Genomic DNA, 12,856 nt, shown 5'->3' on the forward strand with positions numbered 1-12,856 from the left:
TAAAAACAGTCATACGATATTTAAAGCACGTTCATTGCAAATAAGCTTAAAATCTAAGTTATAAGCATATTAGAGATGTTCGTCAATGTCGGAAAAAACTATAAATAGCTCGCATTTTGGTGTACATAAGAAAAGATGTGTTGTTAAGCTATGTACATCTCATAGACTAGAAGTAGTGGTGTAGTGTTTTGCTCTTTGTAGCACTTTCTTAGCTCTTTCATTTGTAGTTTTTTTTTTTAATATTTAATATTTAATGTAAAAAAAAAACTATTCCGAAAACTCATTTGGAACCCCCCTCAAGTGGGGGCCCGGGGGATTTTCAAATTCTCCCCCCTCCTCCCTAGCTACGCCACTGGTCCCCCGGTACTCATTGCTGATTTGGGGGGAGGGGGAGGGTAGCTGTTTGAACTGTCTGGACTGTCTGGATACAGGGAGGTCCTAAAAATCCTCGAATTCAAAATGTCTGTCATCACCGAGATCGTTTGATTAGAAAGCCAAGTGTGTTAACACTCCAGTGTTTTTGTTTGTTTGGGTGTAGAGCTCCATGTGATTTCAATCAATGTGTAATCTGAATGTGGAATGAAATGCGACTCCAGTTCTCTCTAGTCGGAAGGGTAGAATCTCGCATCTCTGGTTACCGCTTAGACGACTATCGGCCTAGACCATCAGTTCTGGTGTTTCTTTAAGTCGTAAATCTAAAGCCTGACGGATGTACATACCATCTGACTGTATCGTTAACATGCTTTCTACGATTGTATCTCATCTGACGCAAACTTGCAGTTGGCAAGTGAATCGGGAGTATGTTGTACCTCACTTTGATTTCTAACTTCTGCTGGTTAGTTAGACGTAGACCTGAAGGCGGTCTTAAGTTATTCAATGACGTAGTCTTTAAACGCCCTTCACCGTAGACATAAGTGAGTGGATTTCAAAAGCAAGCAGCTCCTGTGCATCACAATTGGACTATTATATCTGCTGTGCCTCTTGAATTGTTTAGTTGTGATAGTCCTATATGCCTTGGTTTTTTGTTTTGTTTTCGGTGCTACTTTAGTTGCATTGTTTTAATAAAATTTGACAAATTCTTTTCTTTTACATCACACTAGTGACTGTCCAAGTCTATGACTTCTGGGTGATGATAATATAGATCTACAGTTGGTTAGCGGATTCCTACAGTTTGATTTTATGCGACTGAATTTGTTGACACTGCGTCTGCCTTGAGAGTATTACTTGTCATTTGTAGATCTATACTAAACAGTTCTAGTTCCTGGCAGTTGACATATCAGCCAACACACGCACACAGACGTACACACACACAGACACATCGACCGCTTCATCACGCGTGTTGTATTGTCTAAGTCACCTCCGACAGTGCGACAGAGAAGACAGAACTCTGTGGACCGCCGCCAGTACTGTCTTATTGTTTGTTATACATATCTATCCTTTTTATCACTGGTTGTTTATCTCTATCACAGTTTGATGTGATGGTCCGGATGGAGAAGTCAGGATTACATATTTGTATACATCAGCATCATGACTCGTGTGTCGGATAGTTCTATATTTGGACATTCTTTGGAACGCCTAAAATAATTAACACTGTGACATTTAGAGTTTTCAGTGACTGTAATTTTTGTTATTTCGAATTTCCTATTTTCTTAAGTGTTATTTGTACTACATATACATAAGTGAGTAGAGGTTATTAGATTAAGACATGCAGCAACCAGAGCCACAGTCAAGTAAGTACAACCTAATGCAATAGATACACATGTCGCATTCAACATAGAATTTAAGTTTTATGATTATTGAGACTTGTAAGGAGGTGTTAAGATCTACTTTGTAAAATTGATACATTGAATTAAATGTACAATATTTCAATCTGTTACAAATATTATGCCTGCATATATCAAACACAAAAATGTACCGTAGTTTCTAAGAAGTCTCATTTATTGACACATTTTGAGTAGGGACCTCACCTTATAGATAATATCGAATAAAAGTAGTGTTAGTAAGATGGCGTTGAATCTCACTTCATAGTGTATTGTGTTTTTTTTTTTTTTTTTTTTTGTCCAATTCTGTTTTTGTTGCTATTTAATTAGACATTCGTGTCTCTGTGCTTCTAAGAAATTGATAAGTAATGTATTGTCAATATATAAAATCTTAGTCAACGTAACTAACCTAGATAAATATTAAAGAGTTAAACTGGAGATAGTATCTACCATAAGACAGAAGATAATCGAGAAAATTGAAAGTCTTAGATGTCGTTCATCATGAAACTCCACAACACCGTTGATTCAACAAGGAAAACAAACCTATGAATTGTTTTATTTCATCTCTTATTTTCGTACACACTCTTCAGCAACAAATGTCTATACTCCTCTCTGCCCAAGAGGTTATCAAGTGGCTACTTGCCTTACTCCAAACTTTTTTTTTCAAAGCTTGTATTAACTCACTCCGTCCATCTGTTTGTCCGGGTGGATCATTTAAACAATTTTTTTCACACTCCTTATTCTCAAGTCAATTTGAAATTTTGCACTATTAGTCATTCCCGGTAGCATCGCATTAATAAATAAAATAGCCAATTAGTTTATCAGTTATTGGTAATAAATTAACATTGTACTCTTAGAATAAGGGGAAATTAACCTTGCAATATCGATAAGTATGGCAGCGATTGAACGGTGCTCACGTTTGACTAAATATATAAGCATTTATAAGCTTTGAACAATTTTTTTTTAAAGTATTTTATTTTCCTTGTTAAGTGACCCAATCAGTTTGCTCTTCTATGATAATTTTGTCATGTATAATAATAGCCTTACGATGTACTTAAACATTGGGCCCTTCCCTCGATACGCCACTGCCTCCCCCCCCCCACACACACACAAACTGTGGCATAGACACAGGTACACCTGCCTCTTTCCGCAAAGTAATTAAAATACATTCGCTAATGGGTGTCCGACTGTGTGTCAAGTCACACGTATGCTTCCTCGTTGTGTCTCGTCACTTGAACCGTGGTCATGAATATCTCTCTGATTGGTCACACCATCTCCCGCGTGTCATCCCAGGCTGCCAAGGGAAACCACCCCTGCTTATGGTCGTAAAAAAACAAAGTTTAAAAAAGTGAATTAAATACCTATGCAACCTTCAGGAAAAGCATTCTCCTGCTAAGGATGTAAATTTTTTTTTTCAGTTCCTTGGTCTCTGGTCTAATGCACTTTAGTAACATCCCAACTTTCTGAAGCCCATTTTGCCTTCTCAGCGCTCCCCCGCTCCCCTAATCGGGGAGCCTCGTTATGGATATAGGACATTTCTTTCGCCCCCCCCCACCCAAAGTTGTTAACGATCACCAAGTTTGACGTCCCCAAAAGATCTAGATCTAGATGTACGTGTAATTGAAGATGCTGGGATTTGCGTGTTTCACATGCACTTTCAGAATGTAATTGACATCCTTTAGCAAGCTTCTCTCAGGACGACTGCTGGGGGGGGGGGGGGCTCCAACTCATGACCATCGAGACTGAAGTCCAGAGCGCATACCACTCGTTCAGGCAGTTGTGAGCTATGTGATATGGCAGTAGTCTTTTTTGTTTTCCCCGTACTAAATGCAAATATTTTTAGTTAAATACTCGGTGTAAATTCAAGTGCATATTTTAACTGCGTTCCCGGAAGTTTCGAACAAAACAAAATGAAACGGTAAACTGTGTCCTCGTTCTGCTCTATTTAATCTAAGGGCCATTATATTTTTTCCCCTCTCGTTCCATCACAGGCACCCCCCCCCCTTCTTTACATTCAGATCCGCACACATGCTGCAGTCTTGTGTGTTGTGGTGTTTTGTCAGGCGCAGCAAATGAGGACCAACACTTTGACGTCTCAGCACGCGTGTGTTGTGTTGCTAGTTGTAGTGACACACTAAAGGAAACTCAATTCTATCCACATTTCATTTATTCTGCTTGTGTGTGGGCTCATTCCTCTGAGGTTACTCTATGGCGCAGTGTTTCCCAAACATTTTCTCTTAACAAAACACTTCGCCGCTCATTCTGAGTATCTAGCAGAACACTTTGTTTATACTTTAGAGATTAATTCACATGGCGGCCTACTAGTTAATTCTTTCAGTAGTTCGCGGAACACCCATTCAGGCCTCACTGAAAACTGGAGTCCCGCGGAACACAGTTTGGGAAACACTGCTCTGTGGAAATAATATTTCATGCAATGTTATGACTTGACATAAAATTAAGCATTGACTAAACCATTGACGGGAAACTTTACTTTTTCAGAGTACTTGATATCTGGATAAGAACTCGACCAAATGAAAGCCTTACTTTAATCAAAATCTTGATATAGATCTAAAATGTTTTACACTTATTCATAAGCCTACAAATTAGTTTTCAAAATTAAAGCGCTCTTTTTCCGAAGACTATTATCAGCTGTTTCATTTAGTAGAATCTATATATAAACAATGGCAAGAACAAATACCTGATATTGAAGTCCGTCGAAGAGCAGGGCCTATCAATACCATGTTCTGTTCATATTAAAATAACATATATGTTTAACTTTCTAGAAATCAAATTTAATAGACTCCAAATTATTTTTAGAATGCTAGTAAACGCTCCCATTATTCATGGAATAAACCGTATATTTTAAACTTTGAGTTAGACAGTGATGAAACTGTCGCCTGGTCTCTGTTCTTCTCCTATTGTTTAAAGTTTTTGTTTTAACAAATCCTTCTCCATCATTTCAACATTTTGTTTTCTACTTTGCAGATCGCACTGGTGCGAGCACTACCGGGTCATCAGCAGAGGAACAGTCCAGCAAAGACATGGACGGACCAAGTTTCTACTGCGCTTACCTCAACTTCAGTCCCATCTCTAAACCTCCCACAAATTTGAACGCCCTCCAGAGCCCTATAAAGGAGTTGTACTTCAAATACCGGAAGTCCCCGACTGGGAGCCGCAGCGCCAGCTTAAAGCTGACACAGAAGGGTGTCTTTGTCAGCATCTACGAAGACGGCGCCGTCAAAAATGAGATCTTCTTCGAGTTCTCTAGCGTGATCTTTGTGGAGGCGGTCCGTTTCCTGACCGTCAAAACCTCCAGCGAGAAGAAGCCTAAGGCACTATTTGCTCCAGCGGACGAAAGCAAGGCTCCACTGAGCGACAAACACGCCTTTGCTGTTGAAAAGGCGTTTCACTTTCTCGTCTCATCGACCCATCCGCCACTCGTGGTTTGCGTGGTGAGGAGGCCCGCGGGGGTGAAGGCGCTGGACTGCCACGTGTTCGCCTTGGATACAGTTGAGAATGCCCTTCATATTTCGGCAGTCATCAGCTCCACACAAATGCCCATGTCGCCTTCTGGAAACAGTCGCGGCGATTTGGCTGACGGCAAGGCCAAAGCCGGATTCGACCGAGGAGTCCGCGGTGATGTGATCAGGACAGAGTACGGAGAATATTCCGTCTATCGGGGCAGCAACGCATACGAGGGGCCTCCACAGGGTCAGCGCTTCAGCACAGGTGGGCCACCAATGGGTGGTCCAATGGGTGGTCAAGTTGGACCACCTTTAGGAGGTCCAGTGGGCCCACCAATGGGAGGACAAGTTATGAGCCCTGTGAAAAATACCCCCATGGGTCCAGCTAGTGGAAATATGCATGGTGGAATAATGCTCACGCAAGAAAACTTTAGAGACCCTACAGTAATGGGACAACAACAAATGATGCACGAAACGGTTCCTGGATACATTTATGAGCAGCAGAATTTCAGAAACAGGCCGGACGTTATAATGCATGTTAATCAGCGGTCAGGGGATGGCATGGAAAACCCTCCTTACGACAGGGGCTATCCGTCTCATACCGGATCTGACCAAGCTGTCAGAATGAGGATGGATGATGTTCAGATGCGTGGTGGGCAGCGAATCTCCGGTGGTCAGATACCTGCCAACAACCGCATTTCCAGTGGAGTATATGTCGGTGGTCCTCAGTTCTCTCCAAGAAATTCTGACGCCCCAACGTCTCCTCCGGTTACCTCCCCCAGATCATCTTTAGCCTTTCCCCCGACCAGCCCACGCATCCACGACTCAGGCCCCGTCTTCTCTGCGTCTAACTTGGAGAGCCGCGTCGTCGAGGATGACCCTAGAGATCCCAATATGGCTAAACCCGTGGCCAAAGTGCCTCCTCACATGAAAGGCATCAAAGTGCTTCCGACAGACTTCAGAGCAGTTAAACTAAAGGCCAAGGCTGACAAGCCCGCCGACTACCTGGAAGATTCGGGAGGCTACGACAATAACAAAGATCTTATGGACAAGTACAGGGAAGCCAAAGAAAACCAACGAGACTCCATCTACAACCCAGCTCTGGGGAAATCCGGTTCCGGAATGGGCAGCAACTACGGAGACGACGATGGCTTCATGAACTTTTCGAACAGGGGTCGTATTCAGGAGGACAGCCGGGACTTTACCACCAACTGGCAGGAGACCGTCAGGGAGAAGCCACCTGGGGGGCTTATGGTGGACGACCCTGCCTACCGTCGCAGTAGCCCCGTCCACTACCACCAGTACGAGGACAACAACAATAAAAACAGGTACAGCATGCCGGCGGCTTACGGTGACCAGATGGGGCGGCAGTGGGGGCCCGGACCAAAGTCCTCCCACTCTTCCTATCAAATGGACAGCCAGTACCCAGCAGGCCAGGACTCTATGGATCAGCTGGCCCGGATGAAAGACTTAGAGATAGCCAACATGTTTTCAAACTACAGGCAACAGCAACAGGGAGGTGTAAGGCCTCCTGGGGACATGTATAGGGGAAGGAATGAATTCGAGGAAGGATTGGGATATCTTCCTTGAGTGCTGTATCAACAGCGCGACATTCAATTCATAAACAAAAAAAATGAAATGTTCTAAATGGATAACTAAAAATCGTTACAAATAACTGGATTTATATCTACAATTTCTTTGAATAACTGAATCTACATAATAAACGTCAAAATAGGGTGTACTACTGTATGGCACCAACTTTCCGGTGTCACTGATCAAAAGACTACCATTATGCAGCCTGCGTGAATCAATATCATCTTTTAATTTGGCGGCGCTGTGGCACGGAAATAGTCACTCTGAAATTTAGAGACCTGTGTTATGAGTAATTTGAGTTATTAGGTCAAATTCGTACCATAAATAATGTTAAACATTCAAGATGCACAGCTTTGAACTAGGAGTATAGAGAGTGCACTTACCTAGCATCAAACAAATAAATTTGCCCACACCTAGGTTTCACTTGCCCATACAAATTATACCCAGTTTTAATGTAGCCGTTTTTCTCAGGCATTAAATTATTTTTTTTTTTTAAAGTCGTAATCCACTAGTAATGAATGCATTTTAATCACTACATTATATATTTAATATAATATATTAATGCATTTTGGTAGTTGGGCTAGAATATTTATCATACCTTCCAGTAACATGAGCTTTGATAAAGCAAATATCGCTACCGAAAAGTAGAAATAATACAATGTTCACTATATTACGTATAAATATAAATGTATAAATATAAATTTATAAATATAAAAAAAAAACAAGTTAATCTTAGGGACAAATTCATAACTTTATTTTAATCATTAGTGTGTGGCAAAATATGTAGGTCGCAGCGGGGACTGCGTATCCACGTGAAGTACTGTATTTCCCAACTCCAATCTAAGTACTCGAAGAAAAGCCTTATAACTATTTTTTTTCATTTTCAAAAATTAGTATACATCTAAAAACATGAAATAAAGAGTCTTTCTTTAGTAGTGTCGGGATGTAGTCTTGCTAGAGGGCGAATGTAACGTGACATTCCGCAGTTCTACAAGCAGAAATTATGTTGAGTAGTAGATGCAGTGCCAATGTCTTTGAGGACTTTTCCAGGGCTGAGATTTACCTGTAGGAAACCAAGGTATAGAATAGGGCCCCAGAGAAATATTCCTCACTGACACATAATATGTGGACTTATAAAGCGCCCCATATCTCAAAAAGTTTTTGGCCTAAATAGGGCGAGGGACTTGTCACCATTCTATCGCATGTTTTTACCGATAGGATATATTCAGTGTGTATTCAATGTCCACAGTCTACAATCTTTGAGGGAAGGTCTTCTGTAACGTCACTTCGGAATTTCAACCCATAGATTAGTAAATAGTGCCTAATATGTTTCCAGATCTGGTTAGTTTTGTATTTATGAAACGATTATCAAACTGTATTTGTAATTAGCAACAACTTGCCCACAATCTTGTCTAGGCTAAAACTTAAGAGGCGGTTTGGATCTGTTCATTATGCATTTGGATAGCAACAAAAAACAAGCAAAATATTTTTTAAAAATACTTCTGTACAAACCAAGCTTACATAAGGGGAAAAACTACACAATTACTGCCATATCTCACAAGATTCATCTCCCTTTTTGTATATAAGACAAAATTAGTTAAAATAAACTATGTGATTAATTTTATTTTTGATTGATTCATGTGTTGTCATCGACATTGTGAATAATTGTGAAAGTTTCTACTTGATCCGAGACTGGGAAGTGTGAGAACTAACGTGTGCAAGAATTGTACCAGAGTCCGTTGAAATAAGCTTTGTAAAAAAAAAAAACAGTCACCAAATCTAGAAAGCAAACTAGTCTCTTATTTATAATTGTTTCGTGGAAGTAAGGACTCATTAGGTACACTTTTTCTTTTACTGGTTTCTGTTTGCCCTTCCTTCTATAAGTTCACAGTTTTGACCCATGGCTTTGCTGATAAGGCAACAATAATAAATAGGACATGAAACTAATGACTGATATGTACTTACAATCCTGTACATTAAAATGATGCCATAAATCAAACATATAGGAATTCTAGATGTCGACATATAGGCCTGTTTAATCAGTACGACTATAATGTGAAATAACTCAAGAGTAGCTAAAATCGAAAATACTGTTATACATATACAAGATAATCTAGAATATATAAACATACAAGATAAGCTAGAATATAATAAACATACAAGATAAGCTAGAATATAATAAACATACAAGATAAGCTAGAATATAATAACATACAAGATAAGCTAGAATACTAGAATATAATAAGCACATACAAGCTAAACGAGAATATGCATGGCGCGTAGGACGTAATCATCCTTTTTTGAAGTAACGTCTGTATTATATAAGGTAAGATAAGAATATAATAAACATACACGCTAGACTAGGATATCATAAATACAGACTACTTAGGCTCGGCTATAATACATACAGACTACTTAGGCTCGGCTATAATACATACAGACTACTTAGGCTCAGGCTATAATACATACAGACTACTTAGGCTCAGGCTATAATACATAGAGACTATATATACTGAAATGCATTCAGCTAACAAAATATTTCTATAAGTAATAAGTATTATAAGTAATTTAACTAAATACTAAAATCACTGCAAATGACTGTATCAAAATGTAGAACTAAGTCATGACTGGATGACTTTGAAGTCTTGTTGTTTATGACAAGCTTATATTTGCTAAATATTAATGCTATTATTGATCTTTTTTTTTTTGGAATCTTAAGTGTATAAATGCATCTTTTCTGTTTATAGTTTATATTTTATAAAATAATCTAGGAATAATCCTTTGACAACATATTTATGATTGTGATTATATCATTTTTGTGATTATATCTTTTATGTATTTTCTTTACAGTGTTCTATTATTGTTTGAAATTATTGATTTGGATTCTGAAGCTTTGCTTCATTTTGCATAATGTTTCTTTTCGCAATACATTTTGAATACATTTGGTTGTTTTACTTTGTGCCTTTGTGTGTCTTTGCGCCTGTGTGTGGTGTAAAGGTAATTTGAATGGGAAACATCCCTTGTGAGGTGTAAATATTTCTCTAATACATTAACTGTTCATTTACTTATGTACCATTGTATTGTTTTATAATGCATCATTTTCAACAGATATTTCAGAATCTGTATTGAACTGAATAACTGAATTACTATCATTGGTTAGGTTGTGTATGGGGCAAGTATGCAGGAAAGTGAATGCAGGGCATAGAAAGTGAATGCAGAACAGTTGTTTCTCTTGTCCTCTTGTGTATAAGTTTATTACACTACACCTGGCAATGATGTTTTGTGTGTGTGTGTGTGTGTGTCCAAAACAGTGAATTTGTTGGTCAATGGAGCTTTGGTCTGTTACACCTGATCATGAACTTGTTAGTCATTAGCAATAGAGAAAAAAAAGTCAAGAAAAAAAGAAAAGAGGCTTCATTAGCCAGATTAACGTTTCCTTGTTTATTACCCCTCTGACCGAAGCAAAAAGCGGAGTAGTTCTTTCAAACAACGCCCAAGCTGGCGCCAAGAATGCTGTTTAACATTAGACAATTTCGATGACTTACTATGGTGTAAGAATGTAGAGTATTTTGTAGGGTTAATTAAAAAAAAAACACATTAACTCATTCTTCTTTGGGTTTACCTTTCTCTTGAAAGGCAAACATCAAGCAACTCAGATTAGACTGTAGATATTTTGTAGGGTTAATAAACATTAAAACTTTCGGTTAGGGCTTACTGCTCCTGAAATAAATAAAAAAAACATCAAACCAGACCTCAGTCATGACTATACTATACATTCACTTTCCCCTATGTGTATTATTAGACTTTGAATAAGACAAGAGCTAGATCCAGTACTTTAATTGATGCATTCCTTATTAGCTCATTAACCAACTTAGAGACGCTCTGGCTTTTACATGAAATTTAATTCACTTGCGTTTATTGTCCATGTCCCTTGGACATTTCTGGCCCACATATTGTGATATATTTCCTGGGATAATGTTTATCTTATTCAAACATATCTGATCTACCAAGTCTTGTTCACTTTCAATATTATCCTTGAATTCTTTCACTGTATCCTATCCAGGGATATTTTGTGTCTATTGTAACCATCAGTACCATGCATTGCTTGTTCTGGACTAAGTCTATTCTGTTGCATAATACATGAATCTTGTTGGCAAGGGCATTGAGCTTACATGATTTGTGACAATACGTTTTCATATAGCTGGATCTAAAGAACATGTGTGAATTTTCTTTGAACAGTTATTTTACTGTAGCATGAGTCCTTAACATCTCTTCTATGAGATGATCAATGTTTAAAGAAACTTGATTTGTACAGATTTGTGGTAAAGCGCTTGGGTACTGAATTGAGGGGTCCCGGGTTTGAACCTTGTGATGATGTAGATTTTTATCTTAAACTTCCAATATAGTAAGAGGGCGCTTTGAGTCCACCCAATTCTTATGGGTACTTCACATACGTTGAAGAAGTAAGGGCGGTTGGTTGTTGTGCTGTCCACATGATACCCTTTTAACCGTTGGCCATAGAAACAGATGTATATCATCAGTGCCTTTATATTGCAAGGTCTGAAAGAAGTACCTTTATCTTTTAAGTGAAGATTAGAAATAAAGGGAAATGGGGACTAAAGCAAGACCTTTTAATACCGCAACCCTTCCCATCCCAACGATGATTATTGTACTGGTTGTAGAAATATTATACTGAAATAGCCATATCCAAAATGTGCATGTATGGGGCATTCAAGAAAGAAGGGAAATGATTTTGTCCCGTGATTTTGAAGCGATATTTGTAAGACACATTTGAAGCATTAATTTTACTGTCTAGTAATGGACTAGCACTAGTACATAGTCAAATTTCAAATGTTTCACTTTCAGGAAAGCTCGGTAAAAAAAAAAACACTTAGTTTTAGGTAAATTTAAATGATGTGCATGTTTGGTGGCTTGAGCTTTGATATATCTTCGTTTATTGCTTCTGACGGGAGATTTGGACTAGGAAGTAAATTATCTTCCATTCTGAAGTAACATGTGAAACTCGTCACGTCTTTCAGTCACTTAATGTACATTTTTTGTGGTTTGGAGAAAGAGTTTGTTGTTTTCATCAAAATAAAAGTTGCTCGCGGTTAATATTTTGTAACTGCTGGAGAGTGTTTTGATTATGGTCTGTAGAAGATGAATATGATTGTGACAATATAAATTCGCGTAATATTCAGAAGTTTGACAATATTTGTTGTTGAATGACAATATTTGTTGTTGAATGACAATATTTGTTGTTGAATGGTCTGTTTTTTTAGAAAATGTTTCTCAGAATTCTTAATGCTTGTTTCTATTTCACAGTGTGTGTATCTTTGTTTTAACAACTCATACGTATGTATGTATGTGGTAGGCCTATATCTTTGCTGTAACAACTCGGGGGAAATAGTGTTTGAGTTTGTTTCAATGTTATTGTCTTCAGACAAATGTTCTAACACTTTACCAAACTTTAGAATAAAATCTTTTTGCCACCATCCTAATAACTGCTGATTATGTCAATGTATAAACATGATTTGCTTATTCTAATAACTTTGTATTATAATTAATAAACCAATTACAATTTTAATCTGAAATGTTTTGTTTTTCTGTGAGTTCGATGAAAGATTGTTTGAATCGATTGTACTCTCTTGATTGTTTGTGCATATTTGCAAAGCTTATATCAACTCACTCTTTCTGTCGGTCTGTCTGTCTGTCTGGCCAAAAGTTTGCACACGATATTTCTCCCACACCCAATCTCGGATTAAGTTGAAACTTTGCACAATTATTTTTTTTTACCTGACATCACAAGAATAAAACAAATAAAAACGGTAATTATTTTGTTAGGTACCTCAAACAAGGAAAAGAATTTGTACTTAATTGAAGTGGTGGTATAAACTGAATTGGTCCCCTTTATACACCTCGTCTGAGTCTTAGTGAATAGAGCATAAAAAATAGGATGAGACTATAGAAACAATAGATAACTCTAGCCTACTATTTTCCATGTCCATAGGATTTCCACTAGCAGAGTGATTCCCGCTT

At 38.2% G+C, this 12,856-nt stretch overlaps 1 protein-coding gene across 10 annotated transcripts in view; it reads left to right on the forward strand.

Moving 5' to 3' along the window:
• Positions 1–12,404, forward strand: part of LOC106065257 (uncharacterized) — a 102,611-nt gene extending 90,207 nt beyond the window's left edge. For 5 of the 10 annotated variants that reach the window (XM_056005135.1, XM_056005138.1, XM_013224040.2 and 2 more), the window contains exon 2: positions 4,746–12,404. In XM_056005135.1, the coding sequence (XP_055861110.1) occupies positions 4,746–6,814 (2,069 nt within the window). In that variant the 3' untranslated portion in view covers positions 6,815–12,404. Of the gene's footprint in view, positions 1–482; positions 1,731–4,745 lie in introns of those variants that run through there. The other 5 variants (XM_056005133.1, XM_056005132.1, XM_056005134.1 and 2 more) reach the window with 2 other exon arrangements.
• Positions 12,405–12,856: the final 452 nt, after the last annotated feature.

Source organism: Biomphalaria glabrata, chromosome 12 (assembly GCF_947242115.1).
Source record: "Biomphalaria glabrata chromosome 12, xgBioGlab47.1, whole genome shotgun sequence".
Classification (NCBI taxonomy): domain Eukaryota; kingdom Metazoa; phylum Mollusca; class Gastropoda; family Planorbidae; genus Biomphalaria; species Biomphalaria glabrata.